Raw genomic sequence first — 24,424 nt, 5'->3', positions numbered from 1 at the left:
CCGTCTCGCGTGGCCGCCTTCGAGCGCGCCACTGTTCGTGCGACCGTACGCGCGAACGACCAGGCGTTGGGATCCAGCATGGGGCGAACATATTCGCTCGCTATGCGGTCGGACTTCTAGATTTGTCGCGCGCCCATCGGCATGTTTTGGAGATAGCAACTCGGCTAGCAGGCATTGATCTATGTGTGAAGAAGAAGACTCGCCTCGCGGCACAGACACATCGCCAACGCGCGGCTCGGCTCCGCTCGCGCTGTTGATTACTGTCGCCTTTTTTGGACAGTGCTTCGGGCTGTCTCGCCGTTCCCGGTCGCTGCGCTTTTGCCTTAGGAGCCGCCAATAAACCTCTTCTCAATTGGTGGAGGTGCTGGGACTTAAACCCCGTCGCTTGTAACCCTGGAGCTGCGATCAAGAACGCTATCGCCCGCCATGACCGACAGCTCATCCCAAACGGCGCCGACGCCACAGTCCGTCACTTGCACCGGCGTTGCACGACAACGCGACCCCAAGATCTTCAGCGGTGCAGACCACGAAGACGTAGAAGACTGGTTGGCGTCATATGAACGGGTGAGCGCGCACAACAAGTGGGATGATCCAGCGAAGTTAACCCACGTCATCTTTTATCTGGCTGGTGTTGCCCAACTCTGGTTTCACAACCACGAAAGTGACTTACCCACATGGTCAATCTTCAAGGCAACCTTTACAGAAGTGTTCGGCCGACCCGCTGTTCGCAAACTGCGCGCTGAACAACGCTTGCGCGCCCTAGCACAGCAGACGGCAGAAACATTCACGAGCTACATTGAAGACGTCGTGGACCTGTGTAAACGAGTCAACGCGGCAATGCCCGAAGCTGAGCGAATTCACCATATACTGAAGGGCATCGATGACGGCGCTTTCCAGATGCTTCTAGCCAGGAATCCGCGCACTGTGTCCGAAGTCGTCAGCCTATGCCAAAGTTATGATGAGTTATGGAAGCAACGCGCTTCGACTCGGCGTGCTCTGGGCAGCGACGACTTGGTGGCAAGCCTTGACAGCATGTACGACCCATGCTTATTACTTCAACGGGTCAAGGACTTCGTGCGTGAGGAAGTTGCCCGCCAACTTTCTTTAGTCCCCTTCACTCAGGAGCCCACCTCCCGTCTTCCAAACACGCTCCGCACTCTCATCTCCGAAGAGGTTGCTCAAGTTGTCCCTTCCGCACACCATCAGCCGCCTGCAGCCACGAATCTCAACTCTGCTCTGGCAGTGCAGCCTGTCGCGACTCCTCCCACCTATGCGCAGCCAGTCCTGCCTGTGGCTGCGCCTCTTACGTACGCGCAGGCAGTACGCAGGCCTCCGCCTGCGTCTTTCGCGACCCATTCCCAACCGGTGCCACCGGAAGCCCATGCTGCATCTTGGACCGCACCGAGAGCTAATCCTTGGAGGACGCCTGATAATCGTCCCATCTGCTATTCTTGCTGCACTCCTGGACACGTCGCCCGATATTGCCGACGTCGGCCTCAAGCGTTCGGCGACGCTTCTCGGCCCTTCCAGTACGGCAGCCAGCCCTTTCGCCAATACGCCACTCCTTCCCACCAACCGTATGCTCGTGCTGACCTTCCAGAATTTCCTTCGCGTCGCTCGCCATCCCCTCGCCGACGCTCGCTCTCCCCAATGCGTCGGCGACCCGCACCACCTGACCAGGAAAACTGAACGTCGCAGTTCACGAGGCAAGAACTGCGCCCCATTCGAACTGTCTAAGTCCTCGCGCCTGTCCTGCTAACGTGGTCGAAATTAGTGTAGAAGGTGTTCCTGCATTCGCTCTTGTGGATACCGGCGCAGCCGTTTCTGTGATAGCCGCCAAACTGTGCCGTTCGCTGCGCAAGGTGACCACGCCGCTTTCTGGACTGTCGCTTCGTACGGCAAGCGCTCAGCACGTCACTCCGCACGCAGCCTGTACTGTACGTGTGCTTATTCACGGCATTGTTTACATAGTCGAGTGCATTGTTCTTCCCACCTGCTCGCATGACGTCATCCTCGGATGGGACTTCTTATCCCGTCATAAAGCCGTGATCGACTGCGCACGCGCCGAAGTTGAATTTTCCCCTTGTGACGCACCCTTGCACGAAGATTGTGACCGCCCTTCTAAACTTACCGTGCGCGAGGACACAGATATTCCACCTGGCTCCTTCACTCTCGTACCCGTCTCTTGTGATGCCATCACTGATGCAACGGTCCTCTTCACACCTTCCGACGTCTTCATGAGCCGTAAATCTCTCTGACTACCCTTCGCAACACTTGACATGGCTCGCGGCTGTAGCAATATATACTTCTGCAATCCCCTCTGTGCGCCTATTACATTGCTCGTTGGTGAATGCCTTGGCATCGTGGAACTCCTCGACTCTTCGTCTTTGGTTGACGTCCCCGGAGACTCTTTCGATGTCGACTCCGGCCAGTCGTCTTCGATTTCCGCGCTTGAAGAGACGTCCAAGGATGCATTCTCGAGTGCCATCGCCGATACCCTCACACCTGCCGAACGCGCCGACCTTCTTGATCTCCTGCACCACTTTAGAAGTTCATTCGACGTTTCACAACCTCACTTGGGCCGCACGTCGGAAGTGCAGCACTACATTGACACCGGTTCACATCAGCCGTTACGTCAACGACCCTACCGCGTCTCGGCCGAAGAGCGTCGTGTCATTACCACCCAAGTCGAAGATATGCTGCGCCGTGACGTTATTCAACCTTCGCACAGTCCCTGGGCATCGCCTGTCATTCTCGTTCGCAAGAAGGACGGGTCTATTCGCTTTTGCGTCGACTACCGTCGGCTAAATAAGGTAACGCGCAAAGACGTCTATCCTTTGCCGTGCATCGACGACGCCCTCGACAGTCTTCAGGGAGCGGAATTCTTCTCGTCCCTTGACTTGCGTTCGGGGTACTGGCAGGTACCGATGGCTGCAGCCGATCGCCAGAAAACCGCATTCATTACACCTGACGGCTTATATGAATTTAACGTAATGCCGTTCGGGCTTTGTAACGCCCCTGCCACCTTTGAACGACTCATGGACAACACGCTGCGTGGCCTCAAGTGGTCCATATGTCTGTGTTACCTCGACGATGTCGTGGTTTTCTCGCCTGATTTTCCGACTCACCTGCTCCGCCTCAGACTTGTTTTGACCTGTCTAACGAACGCTGGCCTCCAACTCAACCTCAAGAAGTGCCACTTCGCCGCGCGAGAGCTCACCATTTTAGGCCACGTTGTGTCCAAGCACGGCGTTCTACCCGATCCTGCAAAACTTCGAGCGGTCGCTGAGTTTCCGAAGCCTCAGACCATCAAAGAACTTCGGAGCTTTGTGGGCCTATGCTCATATTTCCGGCGCTTTGTTCGGAATTTCGCATCGATCATGGCGCCATTGACTCAGCTTCTGCGCGGTGACACCACCCTCTCCTCCTGGTCCCCTGCATGCGACTCCGCCTTCGCTACGCTGCGTCGTCTTCTCACCTCCCCACCTATTCTTCGCCATTTCGACCCGTCGGCTGCAACTGAGGTACACACAGATGCCAGCGAGGTCGGTCTCGGCGCCGTCCTCGCCCAACGAAAGCCAGGCTACCCCGAATACGTAGTCGCCTATGCGAGTCGCACGCTGACGAAGCCTGAGGCCAATTACAGCGTGACCGAAAAAGAGTGCTTGGCCTTAGTATGGGCACTTGGCAAGTTCCGACCATACCTGTACGGGCGCCCATTCGACTTGGTCACAGATCACCACGCGCTTTGTTGGCTTGCCAACTTGAAAGATCCCACTGGCCGCCTAGCCCGTTGGGCATTACGCATCCAGGAGTACGATATTCGCGTCGTATACCGCAGTGGGCGAACACACTCCGACGCCGACGCCCTGTCTCGTTCACCTTTACCTCCAGACTCGGCCTGCGGAACAACTTCCGCACACTCCATCTCATCTCTCGACATGGACTCCTTTGCCACCGCACAACGTCGTGACCCGTGGATCGCTTCTCTTTTCGACTATCTTTCTGGATCATCGACCATCCCTGTATCCCGAACCCCCCGACGCCAAGCAGTTCATTTTGCCATTCGTGACCAGCTGCTCCACCGACGCAATTACTCTCCTGAAGGCCGTCGGTGGCTTCTGGTGATTCCCCGCAGCTTAAGGTCACAAATATGTGCTGCTTTCCACAACGATCCACAGTGTGGCCACGCCGGAGTCTTCAAGACGTACGAACGAATTCGCCACCGCTACTACTGGCGCGGCATGTACAATTTTGTACAAAAGTTTGTTCGGTGCTGTCTTGACTGTCAACGCCGCAAATCGCCGCCTTTACGCCCGTCTGGTGCCTTGCAGCCGCTCCCGTGCCCTGCCACACCCTTCGATCGCGTCGGCATCGACCTATACGGCCCGCTTCCTATGACGCCAGACGGCAATTGGTGGATCGTAGTTGCTGTTGACCACTTGACACGCTACGCCGAAACTGCTGCTTTACCAAGTGCTACGGCACGGGATGTAGCCTTTTTTGTTCTACATCGCTTCGTGCTTCGACACGGCGCACCTCGAGAACTCCTCAGCGATCGAGGTCGCGCCTTCCTCTCCGAAGTCGTCAAAAGTTTGCTCTCGGAATGCCGTATTATTCATCGGACAAGCACAGCATACCATTCCCAGACTAACGGACTCACAGAGCGATTTAACCGCACACTTGGTGACATGCTGTCGATGTACGTGGCATCTGATCATGGTAACTGGGACGGCATCCTTCCATTCATCACGTTCGCGTACAACACCGCGATCCAGGCCACTACGGGATTTTCACCTTTCTTCCTCCTGTATGGCCGCCAGCCTACGCATACCATCGACACGCTCCTTCCATACCATTCTGACGCCTCCGAGTGTCTACCTGTGTCCGACGTCGCCCGACAGGCCGAAGAATGCCGCCAGCTAGCGCGCTCCTTTACGGCCGAGCAACAGCAGCGCCAGAAAGAAAACCGCACCGACATGCTTCCGAACACCACCTACGCTCCAGGCGTTCTTGTGTGGTTGTCTGTGCCTTTCCAGACTCCGGGGCTTTCCTCGAAACTCGTCCCAAAATTCGAAGGGCCTTACCGAGTCTTGGAGCAAACATCTCTGGTGAATTTTCTAATTGAGCCACTGTCACCACCTGAAGACTTGCGCCGGCGTGGACGTGACATTGGCCACGTCTCGCGTCTCAAGCCCTACCACGACCCTCTGCCTCCTGATTCTTAAGGCGCCAGGATGGCTCTTTTTGTCCGGGGGGAGATTGTGAAGAAGAAGACGCGCCTCGCGGCACAGACACATCGCCAACGCGCGGCTCGGCTCCGCTCGCGCTGTTGATTACTGTCGCCTTTTTTGGACAGTGCTTCGGGCTGTCTCGCCGTTCCCGGTTGCTGCGCTTTTGCCTTAGGAGCCGCCAATAAACCTCTTCTCATATGAAAGGTGCAATAAATGCCCTTGTGATTGTTTGCACTACTGTGTTGTCGTTCCTTTGTCCCAAGAGTACGGAGGAGAACCCCATATCTCCCACAACCAATACAAAGAAATCACGATAATTCGAAATCTTCTCATTCGAATTGACGAGTAATTCCATTTACTCTGTTAGTCCCAGCAAAGTCCTATGTTTATCTGAATCCAGAATAACTCCCGCAAATTCAAACTTCAAAAACACCACCACAGTTATATCGAACAAACCCAAGCCAAAGACGCATGCCCAACATGGTGCTTCACATGCTCAGGAGTCTCCTAGAATTCAATAACCAGAACGCAGCAAGTTATTAGTAACCTAGGTACATAGAAAGCAAAAAATACATACGCTACACGAATAGCATTTTACCATCACTGAAGGACTGCTCTGTCGCAGCTTCCAACAAGCTAAGGATAAGGAATACAAACACACAGAGTAAGAACTCAAAAAAATCTTTGGAGCAAGAGCCATGAGAAAAACATTACGCCATAAACCATCCATGATGATTATCTGAGTCAATGCAAAGCATTTCTCACCTGAAAGTGGTGCAAAGCCCAAACAAACTCGCATCCTCGCGGGCAAACACTCGCTCGAGGACCGCAACATGCACAGACCACGATGCCCCAATGACTACTGCTTCTGGATCAGAACCAGAGGCAGTAGCAAACGCTGCACGCCATACCAAACTGTCTTCAACAAAGTGCTTTTCAAAGTATGCATCTGAGTCCTGCAAGTGCCGGTCCTCCAATCGGCAAAGCATGGTCTCAGCAGCCTGTTCAGTGGCCATTTGCTTGGTGTGCTGGCGTTCCTTAGCCTCATATCGCTTCTCTCCTTGTTCGCGTTCCACAACCGCGCATATCCCGTCAGCCCGTCACTTCACCTCCTGCCTCGCCACATCGCTATGCATCGCATAACTCTGCCGTCTTTGCAGTGGCTTCGTACCGTTAGACTTTTCTTCTGCTTAATATTTTTGAGGGCTCATTGTTGTATCTGTAAGTAGACGCCTATGTGCAACATACTCCAGCTAATGCAGCTGGGCCACATCTATTTGTGGGGCACACCCATACAAGCGAGTGTAGCAAGAGAGGAGTTGCAAAGCCAGTAGCAGTGTGCAAGCAGGCGTGTGGAGGTAGCAGGGGCCGAGCCAATAGCAGCCTCGAGCAATCGGGCGCATGGAGGTGCGCACGCGCATGTATTGGTGACAAACTCTGACGTTGAACAGCCTCACGTTTGACCTTGGCTCTGACAAGGCAAAGAAATGTTTTGCAATTTAAAAAAACATGTGCAGTAAAAGACCAATTCACATTATCTAAATGAAATACCGTACATATATGTGTAAAGGCCACATCCCTAAATTTGGGTCTAAATATACCGCTTCAGCTTCTTTTCAGCTTTGGGACGTCAGCACGCGCAGGCTGACTGAACGTTTGCCAGTGCTCTCCGCCGGACTGTCCCGTGGGAGGCTTTGGAGCAGCCCACCGCACTGACTGAAGACGCAAAAAAGAAAACACAAGGCAGGCACTTGTCTCGTGCCTTCCTTTCACTTCCATTCAGAGGGTGTCCCTATTGAAGTCTGCAGACATGAACCAACTAACCCAGCAACAAGTCCCTTTAAACAGGTCAGCATTTTGTTGTACGTCTTTCTTCACATCTGTCTCTTCGAACTGTTTACATTTGCAAGCACAGAGACAGTACTCACTTGGACAAGATGTCAGCATGGTAGTAGTAGTCAGCGAGCTTGTCGAGGAAAGACCGCGGCTCAAGGATGAAGGTGGGCAGCACCACTTTGGACAGGTCCATGCCTGGCCGAACCTGCTTCACCAGGGCCCAGATGAGGCTGCGATTTTCCTCCGCAACCTCCTCTGTCTGGCCTGCATCACCCGCCTGCACGTTGGCCAAAGGAAGCGAATTTGCAGTCTTTCTGCAAGCACTCAACAAGTCAATCAATCAAAATTATAGTTATTTATCACATGTTTACACATATTAGTAGAGAAGAGGAAGACAACAAGGCGATCAAGTCACAGGATACACAACTCTTGCATGAAAATAAAAACACAAAATCTAGAGCAAGAAACATCATTAGCATAATATTTTTCATGTGTAAGCTAGAATCCATTTTTAGATGAAATATTCCTTCTGTTACCCTTCAAGAACATTAAAAAAAAGGAATTGCAGAAAAGACAGATCTTTTGCTTCGTAAAAAAATTCTGTTGATAATATAAAGCAAGACCAAGCAAAAAGATTGTGCCAGAAAGAAAAAATACACCAAAAACAAAAAAAATTAACTGTATCAGAGGTGGCCTTCACTACACACAGGTGGGTTTTATTGCACGTTTTGGCTTTTCTTATTTACACGTTTCAGCACAATGCACCGTATTGCAAAATCATTCTCACTCGAAAAGTCTCGGCTCTCCATATCACCTCGCTTTCTTTTTTTTTTTTCTGTTCAACACAACTGGAAGTGTTCAATCATCCCACGGAACGTGCCCTTTTGAAATAGAAGGCTGGTGGCATAATACCAAAAATAAAGAAGTATGTTCACAACTTTACTCTCCAGCAGGCACCTTACACCATCTGGCATTGTTTACAACCACAGAGCAACAGCCAAGCTCAAATCGTCTTGAGGGCTGCTCGAGATATAAAACTGCACTGAAGGAGTTCGGCTCATTGTTTCTTTTGGAAAAGGTGAAACAGCTAACCCTGTCCTATGACCTACTTGCCACCACGAAGTGTTGTTTACATAACATATCCTAAACATACAAGAAATATACTAAATGTGAGAAGAAAGAAAGGGTGGTCATACAAGAACAAACAATGGAAATGCAAAGGAACACAGAACAGAATAATGTGTACCTGTTTCAACCAATGTGACAAGACTGGATTAGAAAAAAAAATTAAAAGAGCATTTTAAGGCCAGTTTAATAAATATCTTGAGCACATGTGTAAATGTGTGCACACAGATACCATATTATTCTGGCATAATCACATTGGTTATTCTGGCAACACCACCTCTTGTTCTTCTGAAGCTATGACTTCTGAAACTACGACTATGCATCGCCAGTCTCAAATCTACTATTCAACCAGGGCTATGATGGGGGCCTGTTGGTTCATTGTGTAAAGGCAAGTAACGGCACAGAACCACCAGGACACAAAAAGATGCACTACCATGTGCGAGCTGTGTGTCTTCTTGGGTCATTATGGTTTTTTGCGTTCAAACACACCATGGCTTTTATTCAAGCACCACAGAACTCAACCCGACAGGTGGTGACCTGAATGCCAAAGTAAGGCAAACCAGTTCTGCGAAAATTTGCCGGATGGAGTCATTTTCATAAAAGCTAATCCTAATAGTAATTGTTATCCATCTGAGAGTGCCACAATGCCACAAAGGAAACACGTACAGGTTTCTGGGAAACAAATCTTTTCGTTAAGGAAAAATTCATCCTGGTTTCGGGACAAATTGGTACGGGAATTTATTCCGCCTTGTGAATTTCCTCAAACCTGATATGCCATATTCATTGCCTCTGTGCATCAACTTGTCAAACAATTCAGCAATCTGCATCCTTTATAGTATCCCACTACTCTTGGACGGGTAACACTTTTTCCCTTTTGCCAAAGTTCGGCCTGGGTTATCAGAAAAGAAGAGCTTCCAGTTGTGCTGGTTAACGTCAATGCTCCACCGTGCATCAAATGCCGTATAATCAACACAGCAGAGGTGTACCATAACCGTTCCCAAGCTTCCTCACCTCTCCAAGTTCCTCATTGCTCTCTTCCTGATACGGTGTCTCTGGTTCCTCCTCAACTTCCTCTGCCTCTCCACTGTCCTCTGTCAGCCGTTGGTGCTCTTCCTCCTCGGAGTCAGTGTCGCTCGAACGCAAGCTCTGGGTGCCGTCGCGCTGGTCGTCCGTGGGGGCATCGTCTCCCAGGTCTGTGTACCATATGCCGATTTATGCTTGCCGAGAAATTGTTACGTTGCAGATGCACTCAAACGAAGGGTGGAGTTCCCACCCAACGACCATAACATTGAACCATTATGGATAGTTTAAGCGGGGAAGTGCAAGTAATTTTCAACTACAGAAACAACACTTGGGGACAAAAGGAGAATTTCGACTGTCACCAAGGTAACGTGCTAACAGTGTAATACCACGTGAAGAAAAACAAGGCAAAGCAGCATGGAGCTGGTGCCATCACTGGAAGTGAAACAGGGACTATGCACTATATGGGGGCACAAAACACAAACCTACAGCAACGTGTACAGCTGCCGTGGAGATTGTTACAATAGAGCTGTGGTGTTTTTTTTTTGTTTTTTTTCCACACGATAGGCTCCAACCACAGAGTATTTGTGAAATTATCTGGCAAATCAGAGAGACCATGAATTTTCTTCCTCTACATCAGTACTGCTTCATGCATTCAGCAGGCCATAGAATTTGTCGATAAGTGGCACAAAGCCTTATGCAAGCATGTGCACTGGTTGCATGGTTGAAGTGCTAAACAACACACTGTTAATGGAATATCCCAGAAATCAATGTACTGCAAAAGTGTGCCACACACATGCAAATGGTTGCTGACAGACTTGCATGAAGAAGCAATTTGCTTTGGGTGCGACAAACGATACATACGCACTTGGGCATTGATATAACGAACCCGGATACATGAATTGTTCAATAAACAAAGTAAATCTAAAACGTTTTCACCAATCTCAGCATGTAATGAATATACTATATGCTTAAATGTAATAATATATAATGAAGGTATTTTCATGATGGATGCACCTTCATTATAATCAGGTTAAACTGTATTGAATTCCGGAAAGGAGCTCACCAACAACCTAATTTATGATGCACAGATCACACCTAGGTCGTAACTCTATTTATGTCTTAACTCAATTACACCAACTGCTTGTCACCAGCGACCATGCATACATTAATATTTCAAGCAAATGCCCCCAAAACTGACCCCTTTTCAATAATGAAGACCTTTATATTGTTTCCTAGTGAGAAATGAATGTCCTTGGCACTATGGTGATCTCAGAACGACAGAATGTTGAGCTAGTTCGTAAGAATTCATAATGCAAAGAAGGAGTAAGGCACACAGACACAGACACAAAAGAAGAGAAGTGGACAACATGAATGCCGGTGAACCTATGGTGATCTCTGACAGACCTTGGTCCTTGAAGTGGTTCTCGAGGTCACTCTCGTTCCAGTGCCGCTGCTGTGAGGTGGCAGTGGTGGGAGTGCTCACTATGTGCGAGAGCTCGGCTTCCACCCCACCGATGCCTCCCGCCGATGATGTGGAGTCACGGGTGTTGCCTAGCCCGGTTCCACCACCGCTGTTGCTACGCAAATGCCCAGAGGTCATGGAACGCAGCAGCAGTGAGGAGCAGCGAAGTGAAAGCTCCAGAGCGTCCATCCAGCATTTGCCCGCCGCCTCGGAGGGTGCCCGGAAGATTAGGTGGCTCACTGGCAAAGGCTGTACCAGGGCACCTATTGCCTCATTCCGGGGACCCTGCAGTATTACGGCAAACAGTGTCATCCATCGTACTTAGCAATGGTCTTGTCCACTTTACGAACAGGCCTCGAAGCCCTTGGTCCCCCTTCCATTGTGCCCAGTCACATGAACTGTGAGGGGGCCCTCACTTACTGAACTGAATGTGCCACATCTGCTGCCACAACCGTGAGTGGCACTGGCTAACGCTCCTATCTAGGGAATATACAGCAAGACCAGAGAAAGTCAATGGAAGGACTACCGCCATGGTAGCTCAATCTGCAGAAGCTCTACATGTGCAGAAGATGAAATGCCTGGGTCTGGCTCCCACGTGGGGCAGGCAGTCTTTTCAACCACTGTCATTTCCCTTATCCTTATTATTTCAATATTTAAATTAAAAACAACAATTAACTTCAGTTATACTTTCCCTAGCTCATTGTCATTTGGCATCATGTGGCTGCGACTAATAAAAACGTAGCGCAGTACTGACCTCACCCTCCCAGTTGCACAGCTGCACATGAGAACGTAACCATGTCGAAGAAGTAAAGCATCTTAATTTATTTATAGCATCACTGACAGCTGTTTACAGTGTATGAAGTGCAGCTGCTAAATGTTGCACAGATTTCCCCTAATTTTCGTTGGTAGCAGACATCTTGATAGGAGGCCATTTCTCAGATACTATTCAATGAGCCCCTATATTGACTATTCTTTAAAATTAGCACCTACAAATTACTCACATAAAATGTAGCAAAAAAATATGTGTATACAGTCGAACCCACTTATAACATTCAAGTGCCACAAAAATTCCATTGTTATAACCTATAATTGTTATAATCGGACTGCATGAAAAAAAATCAAAATGGGGGATAGCGTAGCTGTTCCAAGAAAACTATAATGGCGCGGAGGCCATTGCCCCTCCTGACCACCGTCCTCCATCCGGCTGCCGACTGTGTTGACTTGTTTAACTGTTTAACTCTGCTTCCTGTGCGCTCCAATTCCGTGTTGTTAACGAGCCGCAGCTGTCAGCGTGCAAGAATGGCACTGCCATAACAACTGCAAGGTAACGTCACAGGTGGCAAGTGACGTGCGAGCTCCGCCAAGGCATCACTTTGGTGGCCCCAAAAGGCGCCTTTTAGAAAATGCAGGAAGGTTGCCGCGGAAGCATCTCAGCTTGAGAAATACAGAAGAAACACTGGAGCGAGATCGTCACAAGATCTCGTCACGTACTTCCCACTGGCTTGCACGAGAAAACCACATGTCCGCCAGCCTTGCCTGCTTTATGTGAAGCTTGCCGACATCCTTCTCCAAGGCATCCAGGTGCTCCACGTAGCGAAGCGGAAGGTGACTTGTGAAAACAAGCCCATGAGGGACAGAATCATCTACAGGACCTCCAGAAAGGACAATGCTGAGACAGCCTGCCCTACCACATCAGCGCTGCCATCGTGGCCATCGCTGCTACTATCAGATGCAAGCACGTTTGCGACAATCGCCTCATCGGTTAGAAGCACTTCATTTCCAAATCTACAGCAGTGCGCTTTCTTTTCACCGGCAACGTCGTGCATTGCCGATGATCAGCGGGTGGATCAGACATCTTCCGTTTCCCCGGTAAGCCAAACGAGGCTGAGCAACTACATGGCCAGGAACGACTTCAACGCAACGAACAAAGCCAAGCACGAGCAACCTAATCCGTTAGCATAATTGCACAGAATGAGGGCACAGCGAGCAATCTGGAAGCAGCACTGGCAGTGTTGTCAGCGCAGTTGGCATGGTCCATTCGTGTTTGAGAAGGTGGTGCAACGCAGAGATATGGACGCAGCCAATTCGTGTTTGGAGGGGTGAAGGGCGACGGGAAAGATGCGCACAAGGCTGGCGTGCATCGCTCATGGAGAGAAGCGCACGGCGGCAGTTGGGGTGGCAGGCAATAGTGCAGTGGCTCGCATTTCACTTTTTTCTTTTCAAGGATTTTACATTCCATTACCTTTTGACATGGACACCCAGCAGTGAGACTTCATCGTTATAACCGATAATGCAGCATAGGAACATGGTAGTAAGCGTGTTATTTCCCCATAGACCGATATAACCGATATAGTATTAAAACCAATATCATTATAAGTGGGTTCAACTGTATATAGTAAGCTCAAAAATACACTCTTTACAGTATAAAGAGGAGAAGGGGACTATTATAATAAAAATAAGCACAAAGTCATTTGACAAATGCAATTAGAAAGTTTCGCATACAAATCAAGCATCATACCCGTGATGCCCAGATGGATTGCTCAAGTGGATGAAAGATCTTGAAGCAGAATCCGTCCTTCTTGGAAGGTCGCTCTATCAGCTCGCATGCATTCAACAGGACGGTCCCGACCCATTGGCTACTCTGCAGGCCAAAATAACAAGAAAAATTGTTGAGCAACACATATCGGCCAACTGAAAGTCACACCTATGACGCTCAAAACAAACCCCACTTTAACAATGACACTAAGTATAGTGCATAGTACTTGTGCCGTATGTACATTCCCGACGGTCACCTAGGATTTATATTGCTGACCTTTCCGAGGCCTACTGCTGGGAACGCTAGTCGCAGGGCACGTAGGCCTAAAACATCTGCCACCAATCATTTGAACAGTAGAGACATGCATGAGAAAAAAATTTTCAACGCATGAGCGAAACAAAAATCCCCAAGAGTGAGCACGTGACACCGGTACGATGTAAATGGCCTTTATGCTAATAATGCAACCACAGTTAGGCTGTACATTCATTACATTCTACTGTGGTTGTGCTGAGTTCCACAAAAAAAATTAGCTCCTTTTATACTGCCATTTTATTGCCCTTATGAAGCAGAGGAAGCATATATTAGTTTCCTTAAAATATCTACCAAAATTCCATCGCTACCATAATTATTCGCAAGAGATTTGGAAAATAATAGGCTTAGCATTAAGGAACCGGAAGACTGCAGATAGCAACTAGTAGTCAGTTAGCATAAAAGAATAGTTGCCAAGGCAAGGCAAAAACAATCGAGGAATTCATGGCATAAGATAAAGTCAGCTGCTGCAAGAAATGTGAAAGAGATCTTTGACAGAGGCCTTCTGCCTGCTGTGAACATAAAAACAGGATGAATATACTGTTAACCACGGTAACTACAAGTGAAAAAGTGGTTGTTTTTATCACTACAGGAGTGGGCGACTTTACATTCAGAACAACCATGGTTAGCAAGCTTGCATGACTAAGGTACGAGATGTTTCAATAACGTCATGGGAGTAACAGGAAAAAAATTCCTACAGAACCCACCTCACAAGGAATCTTGACAGTAAAGCGATAAGCAATCAAGCAACGTAGCAACACACTACACTGCCAATGCCGAAATGCGTGATGTATGAGGTGTGTACTGCAACAGAGCTGTCTTGCTCTTCCCTTTGTGCACGCTGCACCATCTAGCGGTGGTGCCGCAAAGCCCATGCAAAGCCCTTTGCGTGGTCACAGATTGTACAACCATGCATAACAGCCGTTTACTTCAGCCAGACTCTTCTCTCGTGCTTCCCTCTTTACACGCTGTGCCATGTAGCAGTGCATGTGTAAAGTCCACATGTGGCCTCTGTGATGCGTAGAGCACCGGTGCGTGCAACTGCTAAAAATTATTTCCTCTCTGGCTCTGTGCATTCATGGGACAGTGCACTGAAAAGTTGGGCTGCTGTGCTTGAGGACTGAGTGTGATGTAGGTTCGATTACACCCAGCACCGGATAAGTTTTAAAGCATTTTTATTTTTCATTGTAGAGTAGTGTGAAAGAGGTTAAATACATACGAACATACTGCAAAGTGGGTAAAGTTCCCAAAGAATGCTTACTGCATTAAAAGAACACCCAGCTTACATGACCTAAAGTCACATTCAATTTAGATTGTTTAAGCTGGGTGTTCAATCCAAATCCAATTAGAAAAGTCTGCTATTCAATCACTCCTATTTAGAACTTGTTCGGATGCGCAACTCTAGCACATCCCCTTATCTGTTGTTTTTCCCGCATGTCTCGCGTCTCCTGTAATCTGGCTTCCCCGCATAGCTTAGTGCCGGCGGTGGTCGGTCTGGTTGCAGCGCATTACGAGAGATGACGCGAGTGTGGCGCTGCTAGCATCATCTAACGGCGGGGTTGGTCGGGCGCGACAGGGAGTAGGCTCGTCCTCTTTAGGTCGGGGTCGGCAAGCGGCGTGGACGTTCTGCGCGTACACCGATCCAGGCTTCTGCGAGATCCTCTCGCGAGGCCTGCATTGGAATGGACGAACACGATCATTCCAACGCGCCACCGTTCGCGGGACCGTACGCGCGAACGACCAAGCGTTAGTGTCCAGTATGGGGCGAACATATTCGCTCGTTATCCGGTCGTGGTGAGTCGGGCTTCCTAGATTTGTTGCGTGCCCATCGGCATGTTCTATCAATAATTCGGCTGGCTGTCGATTGGTGCATACAAGGTGCAATAAATGCCCTTGTGATTGTTTGCACTACTGTGTTGTCATTCCTTTGTCCCAAGAGCACGGGTGAGACAGCCACAAACTCGTGCATGCAGCTCCCACCTTGGCGATCTTCGGGCTCTTGTAGAGGAGCAGCAACCCTGGCTTGAGCACGCACCACAGCTTGGTCCAGCCCTTGAGGCTGCCCCGCACCTTGAGCCAGTCAGCCAGCACAATGATCGACGGGTCCGTAAGTGTGCTGGACAGCTCCATGGCGACCCGCTTCTTCTCACACCGGTAGTGCTTGCGCTGTGCCTGCACGACAGTTACCATAGATTGACAGGCCATTCTCTCAGTCGTTCTGGGAAACATATTTAGTGCAGAATACAGCTGAACCTTAATATACAAGAGAACGAACCCAAATAGAACAAGTTATCAGATATAATAAGCAAATCTAAAATTTTTCTAGCCGATATCGCCACGTAATCAATATATTTTTATAACGAATATTGGATATAACAAAATCCAAAATTGAGAAGGGGGCCAACAGATGGAGTAACATACTGTGGCATATTAGTTACCTAAACAGGGATAAAGTGACTCAGAAAGGCTGGGCAATGTTTCGATAGGTGGACTTCTATGGTGGACACATGGCCTTTGACAAAGACCACCAAACGAAACATTGGCCAGCCTTTCCAATGCACTTTATCTCTGTTTATATAACTTCTATACCAGAGGATATAACGAAGGCATTTTTGTGTTTGATGCAGCTGTGTTATGGTGATGTTTCACTGTAATCACAAAGTCAATTTTTTTTTTATTTCACACAGTGAATGGATGAAAGAAAACCAACTTGATTGTTCAAGAGAACTTCAGCCTCCTTTGAAGCATTAACGTACCAAATAATTTTGTCCACTGAAAATCTAATCTGACCACGTTTCTCATATTTTCAGAATCATTGAAAGCATACTACAGCAGAACAGATAAAAAATTTTCAGTTCTTCAGAGAGTTTTGTCATGTTTACAGCATGTGACCTCCCCAAATGAACACTACATGAATTTTTGGAGGACTAGAAACAGCACACAAAGGACGAAGGACGGTGAAAGACAAAACACAACACGGGTGCTCTACACTGTGTCTTTCACCATCCTTCATCCTCCAAAAATTTGCCAACTCGTCCAGCTCTCGATTCTTCTGCAGTTCATCTTTATGTGAAGGTTGGCTATGAGAACATAAACTATTAATTGTCTCACATACTTTGAAAGCCGCTATCCAGCAACCTAAAACATGTGCCTGATGTAAAAAAAAAATTGAACAATTAAAAGTCTGTGTGTGTCTGTGTGCTCGCACTTAATATGTCAAAAAGATAATAAAAACAAACAATACCATGAAATGGCGCTTAGTCATGCATATGAGGGCTTAAATATGTTTAAAAGAGTGCAATAAATGTAAAGTTATTACTACAATATGGTATATCTACAGGTTCGCATTACTATTGCACAATATATTTTCTCTGTCCAACTCATAACATGCCATTTGACATCTTGATTTGTCAGTGTTAACTGAACTATAATCAGTGGCACGTCAAAAATGCAGTGGTAAGCTCTTCTTGCATAAAAACAGTACAGATAGGTCAGGAAATAACCTCACCCAGATTCCTCCCTTCTCTTTCCTACGCACCACAGTCCTACTTTTGCACTGCTTAGGTGCCATTACATTGTGAACCTCCTCATTCTCATCGCAGGTAGAAAGGGTGCTGCTTGGTGATGAAGTGCTAGTCGCACTCGTATCTGTAGAGTGCTTAGAGGGTTTTACAACTGTCCGTTAATATACTGCTGGTTTCTGGAACGCTGGGTTATCGCAGACTATTTGCATGGCCGCATTGGTGACACTATCTTGCAGCACATGGTGGTGCAGAAGCAAAGTGTTAATTATTTAGTGAACTTCAAAGGTGAGTAATAACAACCTTTCCTGTGGCATATTGAAGGGCATGTCCTACTTCAAAAGAGACAAGGGGCATTACTTTACTGTAGTGCATAAACATAAGAAGTGCACAATATTTAAGTAGTGACCTATGTCATAGATCAACAAACATTGCATGATGTTCACTGCACAGGATGGAAGTAAACAGAGTTGTATGCATTCCTATACGTCGTATAGTATTTAACACACACCACTTGACTAAAGCTTTGCTTAGCATAACTTCCAACATTTCCTTTACACCTGTAAACAAATTTTTTTTTGCCTTGTTTCGCCAAGAACATGCACATAGCAAAGCAGTTTTTCTAACACAGCTAAGACAGTGCCACAAGATGTTGCTACCAGTGTTGCTGCTGCCATCCACAGCTCTGGTACCACAGTATTCTGTGAGTTCTATTATGTTTGCAGACAACCTAAAATTCTCCACTGACTCAGCCACTCTACCTTTCATAGTGCACTTCTGCTATTCCAGCATGCATCTGTACACATTCTCCGAGTTTTAAGTTAGGGATCTCTCTTGGCAGGCCACAATAATCTCTTTCCCAGTTACACTGCGAAGCTTCCTATGCTGCCGAGCCTTTGCTTTTCGTGGTGAGTGCACTTTGTCCCCCACCAACCTCGTATGTTAGCGTGTCCACTACATGATCGCAGTATGTTCCTTCTCAAACTTGCTGCATCATCGGGGCGCCTCCTCTTTACACCTATTATTTAAGAGAATTATATCCTGGGCAAGTAGAGGGAGAAACAGCATCCGCGGCCCGCACACTTGTACATTCGACATTCCTGACGTTTCACAGACTGTAGAGCAGCAAGGAGCAGTACAAGAAAGCAATGCTGTCAGAATGCTGCATGGGTTTAAAGAAAAAATACAGTATTTAGATTCTTCCTGAGGCCAATATACAAGCTGTGCACAAATAACTCACCTTGTAGGATTCCCTCTTGGCAAGTTTCGCAGACATCTGCGTCGAGTCGCCAGCCATGACATCCCCCTTAGAGAAGTCACAATTAGACTGCTGTAAGTGGAAATTGCCAACACAAGAACAAATGCTGTTATGAAGACAAATCCTTAAGGTGCTACAGCTGGGAGTAGTTGTTACGCGACACTGACACAGTAAGCTGGCAAGGCTGAATACTACGTTTCCGTTAACGTGATCCAGAGCTGGTTTAACACACCCCATAAATGCATAGTTCTTTTTATAGGTATAGTTCATATTACACTTTCTCTTCAATAGCTTCCTCCAGTACTCTTAACAAATGGGGCACTTCATTGAAAGGAGAGGATAATAAACGTACGAAATGGGTCTATAATACACCAGGGTAGTAAAACTCATGGTAGTAAAACAGGTCAAGAAGTGATAAGCAAGCATTATAATTTTCATCAAGCTCTATCCAACTACATAGCACTGCGACTAGGATCTGCATGTACAGTCAGCCTCACCCTCAGGAGCCTGCCAGCAACATCTAAGTGGTAGTTGCTGGGTCCAAACATGCCCAGCAGCCACCGTTAGACATTGAGTCAGCAGCTAGTGTTAGATGTTGCTGGCTGCCTAAGGAGCACCCTGGAGGCAGCAGTTTCCACACTCTACACAAGGGTGACGCCAACTGTACATCACCTTTTGCATGGCCTCTAAGATTGCTGTATTCTGCTATTGTAATAGAATGGCTATTAAGCCACAATCTCAGAGCATATACTTTTGACATGCTACATCTCATTGCATGTCCTTGGGTAGAATGCACTGCACATGAGCTAAAATGCACGTAGAAAGCAGAGTTAATATTAATCCTGAATTTTAAGCCAAATCAAGAGCAAAGTCAAAAACACCAGTTGGGATCAGGCTACCAGTGTATACTATACTCCTTTATATAGATAGCAGGTCATGCTGCGAGGGCTAGAGAGATTGCTCCCACTGCTCGCATTTGCAACCAAAATATAGTGTAGTATCACTTATGAAAAAAATATAAGTATAGTGTGCTGGAATAGGTGATGTCCAAACCTACGCCCCAGTGGTGGCCTCCCTCTGGATAATAAATGCAGATATCAAAGGCTATGCTTTCATTGACTGCATGCAGCGGAAGTGATGTGGAAGCCGGAAACAATAGACGTCGGATTTCAGACATCAACAGGGCAGCATGTTGCCCAACAGCAAAAACAGGATTCGTTTAGCGATGATGGCCTGGTGTGCTAGAGAACACTGGTGTGCTGCAATGTCAATTGTAGCTGCAGCCTGGAGTCATGGTTGGCATGCGAAGCCATATATGTGCAACACAGGACCTTCAGGATCAATTGTTTCAGTTGTGGTAGTCCTGCATATCCGTGCGGAGCTTAGATTGCTTGATGTTGTTTTTCCGACCACATTCACACCCATTTTGATGTACATGGCAGACTGTGTTGGCAAAAATTACTTTTGTGTGTGTGTGCGTGTGTGCGCGCGCGCACATGCGCATTGTGGTTCCTAAAGAATCATTAGTGCAACTCCCAGCTGGTTCAGACCAGGCACAACAGGCATTTTGACTGTATTCTTCCTTCAAAATATTTTGATTACAAAAGCATGCATGCATATGAACGAAATGAGCAGATGGGCATTTACTTGGCTTCTGCAATAAAAACAATCACAGACAATTGGGGACACTAATATTTAATTGGAAACATGCAAGCTTAGACGACATATGAGCAGCTTTGTTAACAATACGTATCCTAAGAGTCATTTTTTTTTGCAAATTATATTAATTTCAGCATTTAGAGCGCTTTTGTTTATAAGCGCAGCAGGTTTCCCAAAACAGTTTGCATGCTAAGCACACAGGTAGCTCTCAGCGCCATTGTGATGGCGGTGTCGCAAAAGCGACTACGGTTCTCCCATAATTTTGCCGTGCGGACGACACAGCGCCCCATTTCAGTACACCATAATTAAGGTGTGCGTCATGTCTCATACTTTTATGTCGCAAAATACGACATGCGTACATGGAAAGCATCACAAGCGTAACTTATTTACAGCTGGTCGAGTGGAGCAACACCTTTTTATGACAGACCACCACAGCATGTTGCTTGCGCTCGTGATCAAAACATGGTAGGTCACATATGGGGAGCACTAAGGTGCACAAATAATGTGAGCTTAAGATCATGTGAATTCACACAAGTTCCAGGTGCAGTATAAGAAGTGGTTATTCAGTAGAAAGCATTACAGATAAAGAATGACGGCACTGCAGAACATGCAGAGTTCTGTGATTGCACTACTTACGTAGCCTACACCGTGTTGCCTCCTAAGTATGAAACTTAGCATAGAAACAATGGGCACCCAAAATGCCCAGCGAGTTTTGGGCTCCACCTATTTGCTGCAAAACTGATGTTATGGACATGTCAGTGGTAGGTCTCCTGGTCAATGGCACCGTGCACATGTACCCACATGAAATAATACGTCCCTTAGGATGTGCAGGATGCACCAGAATGCCCACTAACAATGAATGGGATAACAGAAATGTGTCTCTTTCAGACAGGCCAGAAATTTCTGAATTGCTACTCCAACAGCTCACCTTAGGTGACAAGGAAGTGGTGCTCTGTGTGTCTGAAAGACGAGGCTCCTCGCCACTGGCCTCAGGGCCTATGCAAGCAGAAAAGAAAAAAAGATTGTATGCACAAACACGCTTCATTGAAAACACCCACTGCAACATAAAGAAAGAAAATAATTTTCTTAAGGGAGCAGCCTGGTTCTGAAAGTGAATTTTTTTTTCAGCCAATCTTGACAAAATTATACGTGTTTAGTTATCATTCAAATTTTTTCTTTTGTGTAGGTCAAGCATTTCAGAATTTAATTAAAATTGATTAAAAGTAACATACTATTGTTTCACGTGTCTATTGCAAGATAATTGGAGAATAAAACTTTAATGCATGGGTCAATAGATCAAAAACGTAAAACTGCAATCCCGCAAGCGTCTTTTAAAAAGTCATGCATATAAGTGCAATTATGATACATTGAAGTTTTCTTTTTGCAATGTGGAAACAATGCAGCAATAAATGGAGCAATATAAATAAATTTAAAAGCCAGAACTTTAAAATCTGCCTGCATTACACCACTTATCCCATATGCAGCTTCCTATTCAAAAAACAAAATTTGATTCTATCTGCTGTAGGTGCTGAGGTGTCGACGCTGGCAAACTGCAGGAGTCAAAAACATTTATTGAGAGAAAAATAACAAATATAACTTGGGATAGGTGGGGCATGGGTCTATGGAGTTAATTTTGTTACTACTTTGATTCGTGAAGCAAGGTACTTAAGAGGAAGCAGCTTTAGCTCGGGTGCTCCTATCTAAATACATTCAAAAGGAGAATTCGTTTTTCTCGGCAACCACTGCACCAAATTTGACGAGGTTTGTTGACTTTAAAAGAAAACTTAAAATTTAGAGACTGTTAGTTTCGGATTTCTTATTTATGCCATCAGTTTTTTTATTAAAAATTGCAAAAATCAAAAATTTTCTGAACACAAAACTATAAAGTTTACAACTCTGTAACTCAGAAACGAAATACAATACATGATAAATGATACAATAAATGATAATACAATTCTGGGAATTGCATTTGATAGTATATCTAAAGCAGACAAAATTGATACATTACACATGAATCTCAAAAAATTTAGAATATGGAAATGCAGCTTTTGCAGAACCCTTCTAAACAATGAAACAAATTCACGTAAGATATAAAATGACATATTGAATTTGTCCGCTTTTATTGATCTAATGGATGCCGTTTACAGTACCGCAACATCTGTTCTTGATGCAGAGCTATGAATGTATAAACTTCGTGCTTCTATTGTTTTCTAGCTTTTGAATTTTTGAAAATCTTTTTAACCAAGTTCGGAACCTAAATCGAAATTCCGCTTCCAACAGTCACTAGAATTTAACTTTCTCGGTCAAATGCAATGAATTTCATTAAAATCGGCCCAGGGATTATCTCAGAAAAGCATTTTTGCATTTTAAATGTATTTGAATAGGCCGCGTCCGAGTTTGGCCCAAGCTAAAGCTGCCTCTTAACAGATGAGTGCAAAAAAAGTTATATATTTTGAAAATGTCAGTTTTAAAAATGCAATTATTTCGAGATTAGTTGCCTTCTAGGACCAGGCTTTCCCCTTAAAAAGACAGTGCCATAAGTAGCATTCTAATGTGCTTTCACTGAGACCACTTTCGCATCCAAGTGAAAAGGCACAGAAATTTAATTTATTCTATTCTTCAATCACTCTGTTGCCATTGCATGCAGCATCTGCAACTAAGAATGGGTGATACATGTTCAATAGTTTACACAAAATTTAGTAAAGGAATGGTATTCAAATATGTTAAGATATTTATTCAAATCAGGCACAACTCTGAAATTCAGTATGTCCGCAAATAAAGAGTAAAGAAAATTTTCCTTAGATGTAAGTTGACATTTGACTGTGAAAAGAACATGCATTTTATCCAGTTCACTACCTGACTAAGCAAAGTAGACTTGAAGTAGACAGGAGTCTGAAGTTGTTCTGAGCAACAACACGAATATTTGCAACTTCCCTTGCTTTCGCATGTATGGGTTCCATCGTTACAGACATTCCTGTTTCTCTCCGAGTCTTGATAAGATCAACATCATTTCTACTTCGTGGCATCAACCTTTATGTAGTCGACAGTGTTTGGCAATTGCAAACAAACCACATCCTCTAATCTAAACACACTCCCAAAAGTACTGGTCTACATTTGAGTAAGTACAGTCCTGGATAGCATCTGCAAATCAGTGTCTTCTAAAATGGCCCAGGCCAAAGTAAGAAAAATGTTCTCCTCAAGCACTCATAGGTGCTCTTCTGTGAGTGCTCTTTGAATATCACATAAAAGCATGTGATGTGACTGCAGCAGGCTATAAGTTGTGAGCACAAAAGAGGCTAACCAGACAATTCTTTTGCCATCTCCTTTCAAACTGTGGTATGTGCAACATTACAACAGTGCTTTCTGTAGCATGGTTAATGCAGATTAAAATCAGAAGCAATGCAAAAAATGTGAGGCCTTCAGAAATGAACTCATTATACCGAGTTAACAACAGGGAAGCAGTGCGGACAACAATAGTCTACATCTATTGGGAGTTTGCTGACCAAGAAAAGCATTGATCACACAGTTAAAAAGAAAAAGGCCACAGCCATAAGTGCAGACACATGTTAAGTGCAATATGAAACTGTGAAAACTGAGCCGCCAAAGCTGCGAGTACACGGCACCAAAGGAACTAATCCTGTGCAATGTAGCCAAATGTAATGCACGATGTGAGGCACATACAGAATCTCCACTAACATGCACTTTCACGAAAAAATCTGCAAATACTGCAGCTGAAAGAAATGCCCAGCCTACGCTACACAAAAGATAAGCACAATGCATCAAAACTTTAATGCACTCAGGGAGCTGCATTGGAAATTCCCATGGTTTTAACCATGATACGCATTCATTGTATAGTAAGACAGCCATCAGCCCTCGCTTACACAAGTATGCGCTAATCTCGGGATACAAGAATCGCCGTTATTTATCACGCATTTTAATAGCCCGGGGATCGTGCGCACGCGACGCACGATGTATCCATACGTAAGCAGGCTCAGCCCTTCTCTCAGCACTGGGCAAGCTGACCCCCCCCCCCCCCCCATCCAAACAACAGCGGAGTGGAAGTGGGAAACACAAGCCATCCGGGCGCAAGCGCACACACGAAGGGACCACTAGCGTCGCAATCATTCCCGCCAACTCGGTTCCCTCGGTGACACGGTGATGAGCTCCGCTCCCCGGTGCAAACACAGCCATCACCACTGCCGCACACACACACGCACCTCGCGAAGACAACGATCCCCCGCCGCCGACAATGGACGTGGGTCGCTTGGCAATCTTATGCTCACTCGAACCCCGCTTCATTGTGGGAGCTCGCGGAAGTCGTCGCAAGGAAGGCACGGGGAGTCCGGAAGCAGAGCAGCAGCCGCCGCCACTCGCAGCAGCGCCAGGCCTAGCCAGCGCGCCGAGCGCCGCCGCCGAGAACTGCGCCCTCCCTTCGCTCCCGAAAACCCCCGCCAGCCTCGC

General features: G+C 46.6%; 1 protein-coding gene across 6 annotated transcripts in view; it reads right to left on the bottom strand.

The window, feature by feature from the left end:
• Positions 1 to 24,424, bottom strand: part of Orp8 (Oxysterol-binding protein-related protein 8) — a 137,504-nt gene that overhangs the window by 37,480 nt on the left and 75,600 nt on the right. For 2 of the 6 annotated variants that reach the window (XM_050184735.3, XM_050184743.2), the window contains 7 exons: positions 20,892 to 20,959; positions 18,287 to 18,376; positions 15,506 to 15,697; positions 13,199 to 13,321; positions 10,623 to 10,965; positions 9,207 to 9,388; positions 7,163 to 7,347 (listed from right to left, as the gene is read on the bottom strand). In XM_050184735.3, the coding sequence (XP_050040692.1) occupies positions 7,163 to 7,347; positions 9,207 to 9,388; positions 10,623 to 10,965; positions 13,199 to 13,321; positions 15,506 to 15,697; positions 18,287 to 18,376; positions 20,892 to 20,959 (1,183 nt within the window). Of the gene's footprint in view, positions 1 to 7,162; positions 7,348 to 9,206; positions 9,389 to 10,622; positions 10,966 to 13,198; positions 13,322 to 15,505; positions 15,698 to 18,286; positions 18,377 to 20,891; positions 20,960 to 24,180; positions 24,409 to 24,424 lie in introns of those variants that run through there. The other 4 variants (XM_050184738.3, XM_050184745.2, XM_050184739.3 and 1 more) reach the window with 3 other exon arrangements.

The sequence above is a fragment of the Dermacentor andersoni genome, chromosome 4 (assembly GCF_023375885.2).
Source record: "Dermacentor andersoni chromosome 4, qqDerAnde1_hic_scaffold, whole genome shotgun sequence".
In the NCBI taxonomy this organism is placed as follows: Eukaryota; Metazoa; Arthropoda; class Arachnida; order Ixodida; family Ixodidae; genus Dermacentor; species Dermacentor andersoni.
Note: the sequence above shows the minus strand (reverse complement) of the source record. Positions and strands in the feature narration are given on the sequence as shown.